Genomic DNA, 21320 nt, shown 5'->3' on the forward strand with positions numbered 1-21320 from the left:
GTACAGGTAGCAGGTTATTATGCACTGTGCATTTTTGAATGCTTGTGTTGGCAGTGAAATTGCCAGTACTTTTTTCTGCATTTGCATTTCTGCATCTCCTCTCCTCTCCAGAACAGAATACCTTTCAGCTTTAAAAAGTTTTATTGAATTAAGACTTGGTGCATCCAAGGCACACACACACTTTCTGATGCCTTAGCACAGCAGCAACTACTTATCACCTCTCAAGAGTTAATCTTTTATCAGAAAAACTCCACTGTGCAAATTAATTTCAGAGATGAAAACAAAACATTTTCTAGTGACTTAGCGAGAACAGTAAATATTGACATATGCTATCTCCCTGTCTCTGCAATAAAATCTTAAAACATATATTTAATTTTCCCTATTATTTTCAAGGACTTTGTACCTTTATGCAGCAAAATTTCCTTTAATAAGATGATCAGTGCTTTTAATTTCAAGGATCAAGACACATGATGCTGTTGAATAATTGTTATAATTGCGGTAGCAGATTAAATAGCTAACAATAACTTTTTTTAAAAAGCTCTCCCTCTCTCATCTAAAATTTCTGTGAATTGTAAAGCATGTGTTGTTACTTTTACTTTAGATGTCTTGTAGCTTATGATTAGCTGACATTTCTTTGAAAATGAAATTTTGCCATATATGTTAAATGCACTCTTCTTTCTTAATTTGAGATTTCTCTTTGGAATCCCTTTTCTTGTAAATATCAGCTGCAGATAGGAATTTTTAAGTGCCATTGAACCACAGATCTTTGGCTTAAATGGTAATAGGTTCTGTCCTTCTAAATTAACAACTTCTAAATAGATTTCTTAAAATATAATTTTTGTAGTTGACCTCACACCTAGATCACATCATCTTGGGATATATCAAAGTATTCATTGTGTGTACTTCATGCTAAAAAGTATAAAGCATTGCATTTTTACAGATGGTGCTTTGTTTTATCTCAGTAAAACACAAACTTTCAATTAGTCTTTGAAGTCTGCAACACAATTTTGTTTTCATTCTGAGCTGGGTTCCCCCTGTGAGTGTGCCATGCACAGACATTCAGCTGTTTATTTTTGTGGCAGTTCTTCCCCAGTAGTTCCCATATGTGGGGACAGCAACCTCACTCACGGTTATTTAACTGCTTCTACTAAATCTGAAGACCACTTTGCATATTTTTCATTATTTTGCCCTGTTAGGGAAGTCAGAGAATAAGAACTTGTATGTAATAGTATAATCTTCCAGCTTCCTATTCCACTCTCTTCTCACTGTGCTCTTCTTGCAGTTGCCTTTACCTAAAGCAGGAATGGATTTGGTTTTTGAAATATTGTGTAAGTAGCACATGAAGACTTCTTTTCATATTAACTACCAGATTCTATTTTTCTGGTAGAGAATGAGTTTCAGTTTTTAACAGCTGCACCAGAAAAAAGATACCCAGATGGGCCTTTTCATCTTCTGCTTCCTTTGCCACAGACTGTACTTTCCATACTTTATTTGGAAGCAAAGAAAAGCAGTTAGTTATGTTCTGTAAACTTGCTGAATTAAAGATGATAAATCCTCATATACAAACTGAAAAGACTGCTGAAATGCTTGTGATTGAACACTGGCTTTTCATGCTAGAGTAAGTCACATGTATTTGAAAATAGACTGTAAATAGATGACAAACCTACTGGAAAGACAGAATGTGTATAGAAACATTTATCTGCATACCCATTTTAAGGCAGGAGAAATAAAATGTTAATGCACTGAGCAGAACATACTATTTTAATAAGAGCAGAATGCTCTGTATTTCAGTTACCAAGGAACTTCTGACAGTTGTCTATTGTAATTTTGATGCTTTAAAGGCAGTATAAAAGTTGTCTAGACTTTGTTTTTGCACTGCATAAATATACCATGGTTCACTGAAACATGAAGCTCCTGAAGCTCAGGAGACACGGCTCTCTAATTATACCACACTTCTTTTTTTTTTGGACCTACAGACAGGTCCAGCACCTGCTTACTTCTGGACACATTTACTCACTTCAGCCTTAGATAGTATAAGCTGGAGCATCTCTCTGAATTTTTTATTTCAGTGCCAGGATCTGCCTTGCAATTTTGTATGAGAAACTAGGTAGAAATTAGAGCAGTTCAAGCCATTGTCCTTTCAAAACAAATTCTTTGTAATCCAAATGAGAAAAAACCCCACCATTAGTACAGCTGCATTGCCAAGAGTTTCATGTGCTGGTTGAGCACATTTGCAAGTGGGTTTACCTATAGCACACATACATTTGTAAAAGGAGGAGAGGGAAGTGTCATCATGCAGGGAATCCAAGACCGAAGGCCTTGTGCTCTCTGGCCATCTGTGTTCTCTCTTCCATGATCTGAGGAAGCTCCAAGCAGGTGGAATTCATCGACGTGTAAAAGGAAACTAATCTGAATAGGTGCCATTATTAAAATGCATTTGCAGATGCCAGATTAGCTTTAGAAAAACAGGAAGGCTTTGAGAGGAGTGGGAAAAGCATTGTTCAGTGCAGAATAAAGGCCTGGTTTTTCTCCTCCAGCCTCACGTGTGCTGGTGCAGGGCAGGAGGTGGGAGGGCTGGGGCAGGAGTGATGGGGCTGTGCAGCAGAGGTGGGCAGTGTGGAGCTGGGGTGAGGACCAGGCAAAGGCCCAGCAGCCATGCCCATGCTGGTCCCAGCAGCTGGTCAGTGTTTTCTGAGCTCTCAGGCTCACTCTTGCTGTGTGCAAGGTGTTGTTTCAGAGCTTCAGTTTGTTTCCTTGCCTTTTAAACAACTGTTCTGCTTCAGAGAGGGGAACGAGGAAGGAAAAGGACCCAAGGCTGGAGCCTGACCCTTCCCTGAGTGTGCTTTGGGAGCTGGTGGGAGCAGCCTGGGCCATGTCCTCCTCTGGATAAACCAGCAGCCCCACAGCTCCCTGCAGCCCCTGCTGCTCCTTGCAGCCTTTCAGCCTGTGTCTCACCCTCCTGCATTCCTCAGCTCTTCTGGGGCAATGTCCTGCCACTTCAGAGGTCAAAACTGGTATGGCCATCTCTGACTTGCTAGAGGAAGGTGCAGACCATGGAAGCCAGTAACAGTGAAGGTCCAGAATGATCTTGTGCAGCTTCAAACTGGGTTCAACATCTTTTTAATAGAGGAAACTATCTCAGTAAAAAGATAAAGTATATAAAAGATAAACTGGGGCCACTACCTGGTACAGCAAAAGGCTTGGAAATGTGTTGTGCACTGCTGAAAGTGCTCAGTGCTGCTTTTGTGCTTCATTGAGGGATGTGATGACTTATCAGTGCTGAAAACTCCATATAATCTGCTACTGCTTTCATAACCTCCCTCTTAACCCCAGCACAAGCACACACTCACACAAACAAACAAGTGCACACTTCAGTGTGTCCTCCGTTCTCTGGAGAGCAGCTCTCATCCAGCTCTGAGGGGACCTTTCATCTCTTTGCCAGCTCTCCCTCAACACGGAGCATCCATTCCCCAGCTCCAGCCCTGGGCTCATTTGGTGACAGCTTCATGTTTCTGGGGATGTGTGGAGCAACTGGAGAGCATCTCTGGATGTGGCCTTCTGGGAGCTGCAGCTCTCAGATGGTAAAAAGGGTTAATCACTGTCGTGGGGATGTAGACAGGTGATCAGTGCTAAAAATCATGGGGAATTGAAGTTGTGGGAGGGATTTAAGGGAAAAAACAGTTATAAAAATGACCTGATTTTTAAGGCATGAGTCACACCATTTATTAAAACAGGATGTTGTACTTTCTAAAGCCTTGGTAGTTATATGAAATGAATGTAAAGCTAATATTTCTATCTCTGCTTTGCATCAGCCTCCTTGCAAAAGAAGAAAAGGCTGTTTGAGCACCATGCAAAGGCCAGGATTTTTTGTCAGAATCAGAAGCTGAAAGATTCGCATTGACTTTGGAATTTGTATTTAATGTATTTGGACAGAAACTGTAAGCTGCAACATTACGTGCTCCTGATCAGAGAAATGCTACAATAAATATTCTAATTTTTATCTTCTTTATCATAATATAAATGGGGAATGACCATGCTAATGAACTTTGCAAACTCTATGGATAGATAAGACAGCAAACAAATAATTGAACTCTATTAATCAGTAGTCATTTCTCAAATGTTTTTTTTCATATAACTGGTGATGTAACTGGAAGACAATACATTTAGGAAATGAGAATTCAGGCTTCGCTCATTGGTGTGAAGCAATGCTGTGCAGGGAAAGGAGGCTTTTCCTGTAGTACAGGTGTAGTAACTGTTATTAGGAGCCTGAAGTGTACAAAAAGGAGGATGTAGCAAGAGAAGGGGAGGGAGGTTTTAACTGTGAACAGGTAGTTCTGATAGCTGGATTTCAGAAAGGATAAAATTTGAAGAGGGCTTAAGGAGGGCTAAAAAACAAGTCAGAATTTAAGGGGTGTTATTTATTCATCCAGTCAAAGATGTTTGAAAGTTGGCTTCAACACTTCACAGATCTCTTTACAAAGATTTCTGACCAGATCTTGTGTCACTTTCTAATGAAAGTGTGACAAAGTCCAGGGATTAGCAGCTAAAGTTAAACCAATTCAGCCTTGAGTTAAACCTTTATTGCCTGGCAGGGAAAGTAGCTGAAAGCTTGAACAGCTCTTAAGGGGAAAAGTGATCACTGCACGATACTTTAAAGTATGAGTAACCTATGGTTTTGTAAGCCTAAAAATTAGATTTAAAACCTGTTTCTGGGAGCAATTTTGTTACCTGTGTATGTGGGAAGTTAGACTGATGGGCTGTGACTGTAACTCTGCAGTTTGTCCTCAGTGAATATGAATTAATGTTGGTGCCTTTCCCTCCAGGGCCACAGATGCTCTTGTGCTCTTTTATGATTTTGGAGGTTGTCAGTCACCATATATTTTCTTTACTGTCTTTGATACAGTTTTCTTCTGTTTCATAAGGTGCGCATCATAACATGAACCTGCTACCACATGATCGCTGGTGAATTAATTTGGAATGAAAAACCCATGAAGTCACCCCACCTTGCTCTTTACATCACTCTCACCATGTACAAATAGAGGTCCTGATCCTCATCAGCCTGACAATTTATCTCAAACTGAAATCAGTGCCAGTTGCCTTTTGCACGCTACACTAACGGAGGGCAGTGAACTAATTCAGGAGTAGTTGAGTCAGTTCTGATGAGGGACAGACACCTGATGCAGAACCTTGTTGGGTACCTTGAGTTTATCTGCTGCTGCCTCTGAGGCAACACTCCACATCAGTCCAAGGTAACAACCTCTACATTAACTTAAAAGAAATCCCTCCCAAGCAAGTCCGTGCAGTCCTGTCAGCATTCTGCAGTCAGCTTGGAAAGGTTTTTCACTCCTGCTCTTCTCTGCTGATGGCAGCAAACCATGAAGTGTTAAAGCAGCTGAACTAAGCACCAATGCCTGTGATGGGACCTCTCCCCCAGCAGGTACCAAACGTGACAAACCCAGCCTTAGGGGCATGCTCTCTATCTGACATTCACACAGTTGTGATTTATCAAGGGCAAGGGGATGTGTAGGTCCTCCTGGTTACCAGTGGAAGTCAGACACAACACCTGAGGAGTGCATCAGAGGCAGCCTGCACTGCTTTCTGCCTCCTCCTCCTCTGCATCTTTTTTCCTTCTGATCTTGGAAAAGTCCTGGAAACCCCTTTTTTCCAAACCATCCCAGATGCACTTACTCCTAGGAAGACTCCCAGCATGAACATTTCACCCCAAATCATAAATACATCAGAAAGCTGGTAATTCCAAACAAACACAATAAAGCCCCATGGGGCACACCTTTAATTCTGGTGAAATATTTTATTTGATGATATATTTGCAAGGAGGCAGCTTGAGCTAACTATGCCTGGTTATATTTGAGCTTCTTCAATGTACACAAATCCTACCTTTTAGTCAACAAATATGCAAAACATTACATGGTGCTACAGATATGCTATTTGCTCAATTTGAGGATTCACACTGCTGTTCTAACACTCTCACATGAAATGTGAACTATCGATGGAAATAAGGAATGCAACTGTCAAAATCAATGAGCACTCCACATTATTAATACTACTTGTCATAAATATCCTGGCTACAAATCCTTTGTCATCTAATTCATATACTAATATTCTACAGCATATAATAACTTGTCCCATCTTTTCCACTTGTTTGCATTTATTGTGTAAAAATTCACCCTGCCATGGACTTAAAGAGCTACAGAGGGGGTGGATTATTACAATGTAAGAGCTAAACTTTGCTATCCCAAATACATAATATGACTATATTTCAGTCAAAACAAGTCTTGTTATTCTAAAATATCTTCAGTATCTTGGCATAATGAACTTTATAGTAAGTAGCTTCATGGTCAATAATTATTCTAGAATTTCAGATTGCTTTATGATTTCTACAACACAAGTGGTGCTATCTCTGATTATCATAATTCCTGAAGACTGTCAGAGCACTTCACTTAATGACAAACAGAACAGAGTAGTTTTTAATTAAAACTGACGTGCCATAATATTTAAACCAAGTCAGAAAATATACTGATATTTCTTACACTGCAAATGGTTGGCAACAGTAATTCTACTTCCATGTAAGTATTTGTGAGGCCCTGTTTCTCTTAATGTTATGAATACAAGTAGTGTGCTGAACAAGTGGAACAGAATAGAATTTTTTTTTATCAGTTTCTCAGAACTCTGTGAGATGCCATTAAGCCCCCCCCCAAAAAACCTAAATTTGTTGTATGTGCATCAGGCTATTCTAATAATGTGGTAGAATATTGTTAGATATACATATTTTTGGGTATTACATCAGTGATCTAAAAATGAGACTGGTGGTTACACATTAGCCTGCCACATTAACACCTACATGTTAACTCTGCCTAATAGAAAATCATTTTGTAGATGTAGGCAAGCCTCCAAATCTCTACTTCTGTTTTTCAAAAATAGTGATCATTAGTCAGTGTTGTTTAATTCCCTAAATTGTATTGCATACTCTATGTATCCAAAGCGATGAGGGCAGCAGCACTGTGTGTCTGAAATGTTTATTATGTTGGAACAAGTGATGAATTGCTTGCAGTGCTAAATTTGACTTAGTAAAGCCATTTTGGTCATGGAAACATATGGGTAATTTGAGGGAACAACAGGTTCAGCCTCAAAATGAAGAAGAGAAGAGCCAAGTGGCACTGGCTCTTCTGAAGCTCTTTGGCAGAGCCAGGCAATCAAGATCACAGGACTCTTTTGTGTAGATGGTACTTGAAACATGCAGTTTGGCTGACTGGCATCACCTTTCTGCTTTATTGATGGAAAAATGGTAGTGTTTCAAAAAACCTTTTTGCAGAAGTGTGAGAAACATCCCACAGCCCATGCCACACTGCGGGGCTCTGGGGCAGACGGTCTGTGTGGCAGCTCAGGCACAAGCACAAGCAGTTCAGAAACATCTGTGTCCTGATTTTTCTTTGTGTCTCAGAGGAAAAAGTCCATTTGTAGAGATAGCATCCCCTCTCTGATGGTGACCCAGGCAGGAGTCAAACATGCTTCTTGGCAACACAGATGTGTGGTCTGACCCCACGTGGCAGTTTCTGTATCTGTATGGAGGGCTGCACCCTGAGGGTCATGCCTAGGACTGGACTCTTCTTTGTTGTCCAGATGATGATAACTTACCTGGCATCCCTAGCATGAGTATTGTTGGAGAAGGTGTCTGGACTTTTTCCTTGTTTGAGGCTACTCCTTCAGCTCACTGGCATCAAATGACATATTGGAAGTTTATGTCTAAGAACAGCCTTTTTTGCAAGGTTACTACTTGTGTGGTCTAGTTTTGTGGGAGTCATGGTGAGCAATCTGGGACACATGGAGTTATTAAGAAGGGATGAGAACAAGAAAGAGTGTGTCAGGGATGAGGAGAAGGGGAAAGAAGGCCAGCCTGGCTCCAGGCTCTGCATCTGGTGTAGCACCTTTGACTTTGCTGCTTTTAGACCCCATGTGCTGGACAGAGCAAAGAGCAAGACAAAAGTTCTGTGTCTGCAATAGGAGGCTATGGCCAAACAACTGAGTCATGGACTCAAAGATTTGGCTGGCTTCTGGGTGCATATCTATGTGGTTGTTTACACTTTACATATAAATGCCTATAACCCACCAGTTCTTATGAGTCAATATTGGAAGAAATGCAATTTACACACTAGGTAAATCCAGAATCTAGATCCTTCATTGAAAAGATGGACTGCAGCAAATCATTTCTGTGGAACCTGATCACAGGAGCAGGGTGAAGATGGAGAAAATGCATCCAAAACATCCACTGCAGTTTTTAAAGATGCTGCAGTACTAATGCAGGGAATGCTCCAGGGGGCTTGCCTGTGATCAGGCCCTGAAGGAGTCAGAGCACTTTTGGGACCTGGCACAGAGCTCTGTTTAACTGCTGCATTTTTCATCACCATTACGATGCAACATCCGTGGCAGTGAACAGGCAGATGTTGTGGCCACGCTGCGGTCTGTGGGTAGACTTGGTACTCTTGCTTGGACAGTTAAAACCTGGGATTTACTTTCTGTGTCAAAACAGGCTGCAATTAAGACTTCTGTTCATTATATAAGAAATGATTTTTGGCCAGGTGCCTGTTCCCAAATCTTGCGTATCCGTGTGAAAGGGAGGAAGTGGCCTGCAGGAAGTGTCTGGGACACGGTGTCTGTGGTGAACAAGACAGAGGAAATACACAGGTCTTGATTCTCTGCTGCCCCAGAGCTCCAAATGAGAGCCACTCAGAGCTAGGGGCTGCTTTAGACTGGATGATTTTACAGAACCCTTCATGTGAGAAGCTCAGTGTTCTGTAGTGAGCAGCAGCAGCAGCAAACAGCATAGAGAAGGAAGATGCATGGAGCTAGACCATTATGAAACCTGTCATGGAAAGATGAAATGCTTCTATTTCCACTTGACAAAAAGAAGTGCTTGTCATTAATCCAGGCAGTGTAAAAGATTCCTCTCAGCAATGGCCCCCAGTGTTCCTACTTTGCTATTTACACCATACAAGCCTATTTCCTGAAGCTCCCCATGTAAAGCTGACCACCTTCCTCCTTTTTCCTGAGTCTGCAGAGGGGAGGGGAGAGCTCCAGGTGTTGCTTACTTACGGCAAAACGTGCACTGCACACCTTGAACTTAGGTATGCTCTGATTGCAGCCCTACCCAGGCATAAAATTTCTATCCATCTCTTTTCCCAGTGTCCAACAAGCACCACTTTATGGACAGCAGCTTGCTCTACCAGTGCAGGATGAATTTCCGGCGGCGGCGGCGGCTGCTGGAGCTCGTCACCGAGAAATCCCGCCTGGTGCCGGAAAGCCACGAGAGCCCCTTTTGCCTGCGCAAGCAGAACCATGACAACAGAAAACACACCAGTTTTCTCTCAGGTGACTCATCAGCTACACTGCTGCCTGTAGGGTGACTCCACGGGATGTTAAACAATCCTTTTTTGGCCAAGAGTTTTCAGTGTTTATCTAAAGAAGCAGTGCAGAGTATCATGTGTGGCTGTTCATTTACCAAAGTTTTAGCTGCCTGGGGTGGCTTTGTGCCTGTATCAATAGCATGTCAGGTGCTGATCTATGAACAACCAGAACTCGTTTAAATCCTTTCTAATCCAAAGTAATGATATCTATATGGAGTTTTCAAGAAGAGTAAAACTGAGAAGAGGTCCTGTAGCATTTGTTGTGCAGCAGTCTCCAGCAAGGACCAAAAGAATAAATGGGAAGTAGAAGGAAAAATGGCAAAAATTATTTCCCTATGTTGAAATGCTTCCTAGAAGACACTGCCATGGCAGCAGTTTAGCCACTGTGGTATGATTGATATATGATGGTGGTATGATTGGGTATATCATGCTCATGCAGTCACTCTTCTAACTGTGTAAAACACACCAACCCCTTCCCAGTGTTGTCAGCACAAGTGTGGCTTATTACTGATGTTTTAAAGAAACCAAAGAAATTGGTCTGATAATTGATACTGGTTCCCTTTCACACTGTGTTTTCTCTGTTGGCAGTGAGCCCCACCAAAGAGATAAAGATCGTGTCAGCAGTACGGAGGAGCAGCATGAGCAGCTGTGGCAGCAGTGGGTACTTCAGCAGCAGCCCAACACTCAGCAGCAGCCCCCCTGTGCTCTGCAACCCCAAATCTGGTGAGCCCTGACATTGCTTACATACACAGGAGACAGGGCAGATGCAAAGAATGCCTAGCATCATGCTTAAGTTTACCTTTACAAGGAGAGATAAAAAATTTGCAGCATCGTGGGTTTTGTAGTCCAGAGGCAACTGTTATCCTCTAGCCTGAGGTCCTCCTGGACACAAGCCAGATGCCTGCCTCCAATAATATCTGCAGCAAGCCCATAATTACGATTCAAGCCATAGTTTATCTCTTAGGAGGACGTACAGTCAGAGACCCAGATTGGCCTCTTCATTGCCAAGCTCTGAATAGATTCAAATCTCCTCCTAGAGACATTCCTTTGGTGCAAGTCAGAGGAGAGTTTAACTGTCCACTTGAATTGCTGTGAAGTAAAACAACTCAGAAAACAGCAGCCTCTAAAAAAAGAGGCAGCCTTGTTTCTGCCATTCTAACATTTTCATTTGTTTAGTCCTTACTGGTCTGTTTAGGAAGGTAAAAGTAGTGTTGAAGCTTATTTTCCTTTTCAAAGGATTTCCTATCCCACGCCGGAAAGTTAAACACACCCATTCTTCCACATTTCCCTTAAAATGGTTTCTTACTTTACATCTGGGAAGGAGAAAAGAGACCACAATAGATACTGTTTCAGCATCCTTGCTTTCCTCAGAAACAGCCCTGAGTTTCAAAGCAGAGTCCCTGCTGCCCTTTGTGCTCCTTACTTTGGATTTACCCAGTCTCTGCCAACAGAGTGGGGAGTGTTGTGCAGAGGGGGAAGGTTTTAGCAGGTATGAGTAAGCTTTGCTTTCAAAGGGATTCTGGCATTTAAAGTGATTACTAGAGAGTGCCTCAAGCACAGTATGAATCCTGTTCAAAACATTGACAATTTGCTCTGGAGATGAGTGAACTTAGGTGCATTTCACTCCAGCTGTGCAGAGTGGTCATCAGAAAGAAATGCACAGTTCAGGGACATTTTCTTTCCTTTTTTTTTTCTCTCCTTTTAGCACATTTCTCTCCCTCTTCTGAGGCTCTGGTGGGAATTCAGTATGAGGCTCTAAATTAAAATAATCTGAAGGACTCAGTGTGATTGCTGAAACCATAACCTCCAACACCAGACCTACTCTCCAGCTTTGGGGGATGCTCTCAATGCTGGTGGTCCTTGCATCCTGTCAGGTGTTCAGCACCACCCTCAGGTGTATTTACTCCTACATGCAATGTGTTTGCTCCTATATGAAAAGTACCACATTAACATATTCTGTCAGAATATCTCTCAGGTAGAAATTATATCTTATAGAGTTGGCATGAGAGCTCTTTGGACCCATTAATTACATTGTGTAACATTTTCTGGGACAGATAAAGCAGCGTTCATGTGTTGTTCCTAAATATGTGTGTTGTCTGAAGTATGCTGACTTCCATTTATTTGTGATTCTGACTACATACAAAGTGCCAACCCATGAGTAGTGATAACAAGTTTATTTTAAGGTAGTTGATTACACAAGACTAAGAAAAAGGATAGGCTCATGTTGCATAAATTCTATATTTTTGAAAGAAATTCTCCGCTAGGACTTGTTTTCAAAGTCTGAACAGTTTTAGCACTCATATTTGAAAAAAAAAGAACAACAAACTGCAATGGGCTTATAAGCAGGCTTATTTTTAAGAATTATACAGTGTAGGGTAATTTCTCCCATAGTGAAAGTACAGATTCTCACATCATCTCACTTAGGTTAGCATAAGGCTGTCAGATGTAAATGTTACAGAGGAATCTTAATCATCTCCTGGACTATAAAGTGATTTTCTTCACAAATAGTTTCCTCCTATCCAGACCCAGAGCATGTCACTGAACTGCATGCTGATAAACACAAGGCAGCAGTATAGTTATTGTCAGATTAGTTCTCTTGCAGGCAAACACTTAAAAAAACCCCAGGCCATTACTTGAGAAGTCATGTGGAAAAAAAAAATCATCAAACAAAGAGAATTTCTGGAGGCATACAGAAGGGAGGCACTCATGGAAGTCCTGCCTGGATGATTTACCTGATTTTGACTCTTCAAATGAACGTAATCATTCAGGCTTTTTACGTTAAGCAGGCATGCTCTGCAAAGAGTAATGCTGGCTAAGTGACCATTCCTTAAAGTCCATGGGAAAGTAAAAGAAAATACAACCTGGTTTGTACTCTAGAGTTCCCCCTGCTCCTATGAATGTTGTTAAAAATCTTGTGTTTTTGAATACCACCTGTGGGAAATGTTATTTCCAGCTGTCACTGAAAAAGCAGACATCATCAAATTTATCACTAAAAGAAAATCAGCTGTAATTTTAGAGGTGAAGAGGGCAAATATGGTGAACAACATACTTCTTCCCATTGTCCTCCATCTTGTAAAGTGTTTAAAGCCAGGTAAACACTGCTATGCAGAATGGTTTGGCAGTACTGTATGTTTAATTTGTTCAGGGAAAAAGTTACCCCTTTACATAGCAAGGCGAGGGAGAACCACCTGCAGAAACTTGCTGGTATTTCCTTTTCATATAAAATCCCAGCCAGCTACAGATTATCTTGTTCTTGGGCAAGACTGAGTTGGATACCTGTGCCTACAATTGCAGAAATCTCTTAGCTGGCATAATTCCTGAATCAAGCAAAATTTTCTTATTATTTAATTCTATGATTCAAACCCAACTCAGATGGAAGAGCAGAAAGCACCCAACATGCACAGAGCAATCTTGTAAGAAAAGCTGCTCTGTGCCAGGAAGGCCACTCACTCATTTCAACACTGGCCACAGGAACAGGCACTTCTGGTATCTGTGATACTGCGTAGTGGGTCTTGACTGCAGACAACAAATTATCTTGGCTAAATGCCCTGATTTCCTAAAGATCACATCATTTCTACTCTGCTTTTTTTGTTATTCTACTTTCTTTTCCTTGTCTATTTTACTGCTTTCAAGCAAGTCTGCAAGAACTGAAAGAGTGTATGAGAAGTGGGACAAAAAAAATGTTATATTACTACATTTTATCTTATTTATTAGGAAAAACTCTAGAGGAATGCTTGTATTGAATATTCATTATGTACCCACACAGTATTAAAGAGACCTGTGACTGCTGATGAGCTCTTGATGCCTGGAGCCCCATATGTACGAAAGACATTTACGGTATGTTTCCAGTATTTTATTTATTACCTGCATGTTTTATGCACAAGATAATCCAAACAGACATTAAAATCCCAAACTCCTTATCAGTTCCACACATTTAAAAAATGATTCTGCACTTGTTTATCCTGTCTTTATGCCAATGTAGTACTGATGACTTAAATGGAGTGTAAAATTACATAAAGCCAACACCATTTGTATTGTACAAACTTATCAAGACTTCTGGTAATACTTGAACCGCAGGCATGGATTACCTACCCAAATTCAAAGTTCCTACTTAGGTCTTTCTAAACTATGATGGGACAGAAATTTTGATATATAGTTTCTATTAGGGAAAGTCTTTCTGTGAAGACAATTTTTAACCTAGTCATTGGAAGCATTGCTTTTTGCAGCTTCCTACTTCAACAAAAATAGTTCATTGAGAGCCAAAAGAATAATTTGGAATGAGCCTTTCCCATGAGTGATGCAGCAGCCTGTGTTGGAAGAAGAGAGATGCTGCAATTATGTCTTGAGCCATTTAAGATGTCACCCCATTAATTTTCACTGGAGGTGATGATGTCCTTCTTCTCTCTTCCCAGATTGTTGGTGATGCAGTGGGCTGGGGCTTCGTGGTGCGGGGCAGCAAACCCTGCCACATCCAGGCTGTGGACCCCAGTGGGCCAGCAGCTGCAGCTGGGATGAAGGTGGGTTTTCAAAACAGGAATATTTACTAGGGATATTTGTGCTGCTTACTGAAGGTCTTGTGGTGCCTGTATTTGGGAAGGGAGAGGTCATTTTGTTTCCAGCATCGAGTATCTTTGTCTCAATTTGAGTCATTTGTGCATGGTGAATTCTTCTGCCTTTCACTCCCCTACTGTCCCTTTTTTTTCTGTTTGTTTTTGTTTTTGTTTGTTTTTTGTTTTTTGTTGTTGTTTTTTGGTGTGGTTTGTTGGTTTTTTTTTTGTTCCTTGAGACTCTTGAACTCTCTTTTCCACAAGAAACTCATTCATCCTTTCCAAGTTGTTTTTGTTGTTGTTTTGGTTTTTTGTTGGTTTTTTGACTGGTTTTGCTGGTGGTGTGGGCTTTTTTGGATTTCTTTGCTATTTTCACCTTTTTCTAGCTCTGCACAATTTTAGCTTTCATCTTTATTTTGCAATTTATGTGACTGCTGATATGCAGCTTCTGGACTTTGCCTATATCAGACGAGGCATAGTCAGATGTACCTATTGAAAGCATTGACCTGTTGTTAGCATTAACCTATTTTTCACTGTTAATCAGCTAAGATTCTGTGCTTCTTTGAAGATTCAAGATTCACAAGTCAATTTCTTTTGGAAAGAAGAACATATCATACTTCCATTTGTCATAAACAGTTGAAATAGTTTCATATGTGATTTAAGAATAAATAAATACAAACTCCATGTCAAGGTTTTTGTACTGCTAATGCAGAGGCCATTGACTTAGCTGCAGGTTTGGATCACACTCTGGATTTATCTGTGAATTAATCCCTGTCTTGAACAGTGGGAAAAATAAAAGCAAAGCATTATACCAAGTACATATAAAAGTAAGAAAGGGAAACGAACTGCTACACCTACTCCAGTGTCCAGACTGGGTGAGACACAAAGATGAAATTATCAGTTTATGTCATGTGTTATGGAATGGTGGCAACACAGATGAAGTTTTTGAATGTATGCCACATGTAGCCCAGTTTGCCCTGAACTTTGTCCTGCCTTTTAATTCATCTCCCTTGCCCATCAGTCTCAATCCTGCATCCTCTGGCCCATGTGTTCACACCCAGCCACCAAGCTGGAGGCAGCTCCAGGGGTGTCCATCCTGCCCATCACAGGATGCCAGGCCTGCCATGGTACCCTCCTTAGCAAATGCACTGCAGGGGTTTCTTCCCTCCAGATGTTTGGCTTGGTTTATTTTTTATTTTTATTTTTAAGAACAGACAGCCTTTGAAATGTTTGCTTTTTCTAAGTAGAGGCAGGCAAACCCCTGGGAGGGGGAACATCAGCTGCAGAGCCTGTTGGTGCAGGCAGCTCCTGACACATCCTGCTGGCACATGGCTTGATTCCTGAGGGAGCTGGGTTTTTTATACACTTTTTACAATACCTAAATGTATTGTGCAGTTAGAATTTTTTTATATGAAGGGTATAATTTTTGAGTAATTAATCCCACCGACATTTAAAGGACTTAAATTTAAAAATAATTAACTTATTCATATCCTAGATCCTGTGCATACTCTAGATCCTGAACTTGGGAGTTTAGTACTTTACAGTATCTTTTACTCTCTGAATACAGCAGCTAGCAATAAAGTAGATCTATTCTGAAACCTGACTTGTAAAAATAACATTGTGGTGTCATACATATAATCTTAGAGATTTCAATTCAGTTCTCAGCAGCTTAGAACTGACAATAGTAGGGCTTTGGTTTGTTTTTATTTTTGGTTTCATGCTGACAGCCCTGTGACTACACACTAGGATATTTCAGTTAATCTGAGTTATTTAATATTTCACCTATGAAACTTGTTTTTTGTACCAAATTATGTCCTCATGTCTTCCATTTGTGCTCTCTATGCACTCTTGTAGTCTGATAGAGTTACAGAGGGCTACCCGAACCCTTCAAAATATAAAAATGTGACATAGTCCACTGTCCTAAGGGGAACAAACTGTATTTTAGACACCAAAACATAGTATCAATTGCCTTGAATTTGCACAAAGGACAGACCTCATTAATCACAAAGGTGTTGTCTTTATATAAAATTGCTTTTCACAGCAGAATTGCACAGAAAACATTAGGGCTGTGTCTTAGATTGGGTCCCTGTTTAGGCACCAAAGTTGGTACTCCATTTTCAGAAACAGAGAACACCTTTAGTTCTTGGTGAAGAAATGCCAATTTTCTTTGAAAATAAGGGATTTTGTTGAGGTGTTCCCATGGCAATAGGTATGTAAATTATAATGCAGTATTTGAAATTTTTAAAAATCTGTGTCACTTAATCCATCTGTTACAGAACTCTTCAATCTGGCAAACTTAAAGGAATCATATGACAGGCTTTAAATGACAGCTCCTTGAAAAATAAACCTTCCTCTCCCTGAAAGCTGCAGGAGGGGCACTTCAGAAATATATTACTGGTCCCAGTAACTTCTGGTGGGCTGCTGAAGGAGGCTTTTGTCTGACAGTGTTGCTCTGAGTGCTACACCAAAGAAGTGCTAACAAGGAAAGTTGGCTACGATGAAAAGGGCAAGAATTTGAAGAAGAGCCAAGACTTGGCTTTGCACTTTGTAGAAAAGTTCTTGGCAGTAGCAGTAGGGTTTTTCCTTCTAAGGAGATGTATCCAATGTAATTGTTTTTGGAAGTGTCTTTATGTGTAAAGCTTGTGATTTTGCACTTATTTCTCTCAGAGAGCAATGTATTCCTGTCTTTGCATTACACTGGGTAAGTTCTTGAGAGAGGATTCCTGCCTTCAGTCTTACTGTGGGACCTGACTTTGTGCACTTGAAACTCTGCCATGTATTATACAGATCAGTAAACATTACAGACTCAACCTACCTGGAGGACTTTGTCTTTCAGTCTGACCTTGGCTGGGTTTCTGGCCTTCTCCAAAACACTGTAAATATGGACTCTCAGTAGAAATCTCAATGAACTTGGTGGAGCTCTGACCACACACCGTGGCTGTGTGGTGGGCATGGCACGAGGTGGCTGGGATGAAGAGGTTCCCATCACACATGTACCTCTAAATGGCAGGCAGCACGTGCCATCTCATTACACATGACATCCTCTTTTGGCATTTTTAGACAATTTAATTGTGAGTAAATCCCTGTTAGCATGGTCTGCTGAAGAGGTATGACATTTTTTGCTTTTCTTGATAGCTCTTCTGGGGCCAATAAATAGCACTAGCATTTATAGTCTGAAGCTTCAAGTATGAAGCTGAGTTAATAATTTAATAAATATCTTGTCAATTAGCTTTATTCAAAGTATTTTTAGATCTGGTTAGCCTTTTGAAGATCGTGGTTGCAGTAAGAGCATTAGCAAGTGGGAGCTGGAGGCAACATGGGACTATGAAAGGAGTCAGTTCTATTATGCCTACTTCTAAGTTATTTGCAGTTTTGCTTTCTGCTGTCATCAGCAGTGGAAGAAAGGAACAGCAGGATTTTGAAGTTCCTAAGTTGCTTTAATATTCAGTATTGGTGGGCTGCAAAATTCAGGTCTCTGCAGATGATACTGCTAAATATTGCCAGTTGTTGCCAGGAAAAGCCTTTTCCCCCTTTTTCAGAGTTTTATCCTCTAAGTTACATTCTATTTTTAAGGTATAAGTATGCTTTGACAAGTCATTTGACTTCAAACTAGTGACTTAAGTTATACATCACACATTGTTATTAAAAGTGACATCAGTGCAACAGTGTGACAAAACAAGCAGACCTGAGTTAGAGTGTGGCTTTCAAAGGAGTCAAATTAGTCACTCATTTGGGTAATTATCTATTCTGCCCTTTGACTGGAGAAATCAGTGCCCACCTCTAAACTTTGTGAAGCTCTGAAGAGTGTCTGATTCCTTAAGTGATTGTGAGCAAATTGGCATTTCTAGCTGCTACACTGAAGCCTTTGTATCATACAAATTGCCAATCACCACTAAAACTTTTCTATCCTATTCTGATTCCTCTTCATTTCAGTTATTAGCAGGGAGTTTGGGGGACCATGTATCATTGGTACTAATTTCTTCTAATTTGAGGTCTTCTTGTGTACAGCCAGGACCTTTTCAGCTTGGCTCTGCTCTCCTGATCTTTAAAAGCTGACACAGGGAGGAGGTCAGCCTCATAGATTTTCTGCCTCTGCCTTTATCTTATGCATTCACAAATTATCATTTCAGGTCCAGGTTCTCAAATGATTTCATTAGCAGAGTAAGAGCCAAATCTCAAGTGTAACTGAGTAGTCACTGTTTCATAGGGCAAATTGCTGTCATGTCCATCGAGGTCATCAAGCCCAGTTTCCCTGCTATATAAGTACTGTGTGATTAGTCTGCTGAGTTCACATACTGCCACAGTCATGAAATATTACAGGCTTGTAACATAAGGGACTAAAACCTATGCATTATAAGGTGCCAGGTGGGGGATGAAGAAACCCCAAAGCATCTGATATCAGAGGAAAAGCCAATGCTTTCAATAGTATGTCTGAACTGTGAAATCTTGAGAAGTTGAACCCTGTGCTGCAGAGGAATGCAAAACCCACTCCAAGGGTCTTGCCAATCTGACCTCAAAACTGGTGATTGCTTAACTATTTGACAAGCCAGATAAAATCTGAAAAAATATATGAAATTATTCCCTTAGGAAAAAATATCCCGTTTATGACTGTGGACAATCTCCAAAGTTTTACAGAGTAATGGGAAAAGTAGAGAAGTTAAAGGCAGCCTAGATGGAGCTTAAAGACTGGGGTTTATATTATATAAATAAGGCACAAGGACCATGCCTCCATTTAACCCTCTCCATGGAATGTAGAAAAGGGAAGCTCATTCAGTGTTTGGTGCTGGGACCCGAACCCTTTAAAGCACTGGGGAGATGCTTCAGTGCTAACTGAAGGTATCTGAAGGGTACTTCCACTGTCTCGTGTGACTCAGCTGTAAATGAAAAGATGATGTAGGTTTGGATAAATATTTATACTGTGCACGAGCATATGGTATTGTCAAAGCTGATGCAGTTCAGTCTTAGAATTCTTGTCATACACCAACATGTTACTGATTGTAACACGAAAAAAATTACATGAGTTGCCATCTGTTTTCAATTACAGCATGAAAATACTGAGGCAGGTTGGTATTTTCCTTTAGCTGTGCTATCAGCTCTCTGCTGAATTTGATAATTACATTACAGTGAATTCAGAATGAATGTATTTGGTAATGTGAACACTCAAAAAAGTTGCTGACAAACTGCTTTCATAGCTTGCCCTTAAATAGAGAAGCAGCAGAGCAAAATGCACATAACCCTGCATGGGATGAATGCCACCACTGTGAGTACAGATGTATATAGGAGTTTCAGACACATCCCTGTGAGTGCCTCATTTTATGATAATATTGAATTATAGACTACAACATAAAGGTCCATTCTCTCTCATAGAGACATGGAAGCTGTATTGAAGCACCTGAGACTCTAAAGAAATCTAATATTAGGAAATCAGATTTGATACTTTACCATGAAATCAACTCTGTTTTTGCAAAATAAAAAAATTGAAACAAGTTGTAGCTCTGTCTTTCACTTATACAGCTGTAACCAGAACCTCAGATTTTAAGTTGTATGATCCACCACAAGATTGGAGAGAGTGAGCTGATGGGGGTGGCCATTAGCCTTGAACATCTTGTCAGTCATGTTCAGGAAGAGCAATTGTCACATTAGGATGCATTAAGAGGATAGGAAGAACACAATAGTCAACATCTTTTTTTCCACCACCCCATTTAATCCTTAGTAGAAATCTTTCTAAAAGAATTTACGGAAAAATTTAGTAAGACATCTGTGTCAGTCCATAGTATGATGACCCAACAGAAGTTGGGAGAGATAAAAGTTTGTGAATGTGAAAATACTGAACTCTGACACTGATATGAAAAATGGATTAGTGGTTCATTGTCCCTAAAAACTGCTTATCAGCATTTATAGCAGTCACTGTACTTTCCTGATCCTACATGAATCTGTGCCTGGGTGCTCCTACTCTGTGCCTGCCTTTTCTTTTTGGTCTGTGGTCATCATTTGCTCAAGGATTTTGCTGGTGAGCCATGGCCATGCCTCTGTAACTGTCCCAAAGTTTCCATTTCCAGTGGGTGTGTTTATTTAACCTCAAAGGGTAGTTCCCCAATTTTTTGAGAGAGATTTTTTTTCAATAGTTTGGACCTATCCTAAATCCCTGGTACTCTTAATTATATTGGAATTATTATTGCCATCAAAATTATGATGGTAAAATAGTTCTATGTGTAATGAGCAGCAGGCTGTCTGAGAGTTTTACAAATTCAGCCCTCTAACCAAACTGGGAATTTCTTTTACTGCAAGATAATGTGCTTTTGGGATCTGCATTCTGTGTCACTGCTAGAATTTTGTCTGGTTGCCAAAAGGAGAAAAGGTTTGGCAGATCTTTCCTTTGCTTTCCGTACAGAATACTAGTAGTGCAACAACAGTGTCCTCATGGCCTTGGTCATCCTTTGAATTGGCACAGTGTCTCTAGGTTGATAAAAATAATGAAATGTTTTCTCAGCAGTTGCTCTTTCCCCTCATTGTTGGGGGATCTCAGCACTGGGTGAGCTGTGAGTCGGTTTCTCTTCTGCCTGTCTGCTGCAGCAGCTCCTTAGTGGGTTTTACTCCTCTGCTCTGCTAAAAGCCCTGTCCTTGCTGGACCTCTCTGAGTGTCAGGAGACTGTCTTAGAGACACTGGCCTGATGGTGGAACCTGCTGGTGGCCACACAGAAGACAAAATTTAGATATGGATTCTTTTCTTTGCCCTGTCACAAACACTCTGTACAACTACTCTGACTGTATTTTTACCAAAATGCATAGATAGTCTTGTAAAGTTCTGTGGGACTGGACATATGGAAAGTAACAGCAAATCTGACATAATCAAAATATTTGAGTAGTAGATCTCTTTTTGTACCAGTACAAATGAATAAAACTCCAAGTTTGCTAATGTTTCCTTGTGCTTCCTTGAGGCTATGATTCCCAGTGTACGCTCCAGGTGTCCCAGCCTCAGAGAAACACTGGATCCAAAATTTCAGATTGGACAATTCCCTTGCAGCAATGTTACACCTGCACAGGCTCCACTGAGTTTCAAAATTCAGTTTGTGCCACTGTCCCCTTGCTAAGCCATCCTGCTCCTCCTGACAAGGAATTTGTGCTCCCAGTAGTTTCTCTGCAACATTCCACCCTGTCATCCCTGCCCAGGTTGGGACTGTTCTGAGGATGAGTAGAGGCTTTCTACTTCCAATGCTCCTGTATTGCAATCCTATATGATCTACCAAAATTCTCAGCTGCTTTGCTCTATTTTCCATGAATAACCCCCTAATATGGCATTTAAGGATGGCATTCTGGATCTTTTAAAGCCATGACAAAGCTTCCATGGTCTTCA

At 40.7% G+C, this 21320-nt stretch overlaps 1 protein-coding gene across 3 annotated transcripts in view; it reads left to right on the plus strand.

Annotated features, from left to right (window-relative positions):
- The window catches only part of DEPTOR (DEP domain containing MTOR interacting protein), a 72233-nt gene that overhangs the window by 38241 nt on the left and 12672 nt on the right, over positions 1-21320 (plus strand). For all 3 annotated transcript variants that reach the window (XM_071738279.1, XM_071738280.1, XM_071738278.1), the window contains 4 exons: positions 9199-9384; positions 10008-10142; positions 13186-13256; positions 13832-13936. In XM_071738279.1, coding sequence (XP_071594380.1) covers positions 9199-9384; positions 10008-10142; positions 13186-13256; positions 13832-13936 — 497 coding nt within the window. The remainder of the gene's footprint in view (positions 1-9198; positions 9385-10007; positions 10143-13185; positions 13257-13831; positions 13937-21320) is intronic.

The sequence above is a fragment of the Heliangelus exortis genome, chromosome 2 (genome assembly GCF_036169615.1).
Source record: "Heliangelus exortis chromosome 2, bHelExo1.hap1, whole genome shotgun sequence".
Lineage (NCBI taxonomy): Eukaryota > Metazoa > Chordata > Aves > Apodiformes > Trochilidae > Heliangelus > Heliangelus exortis.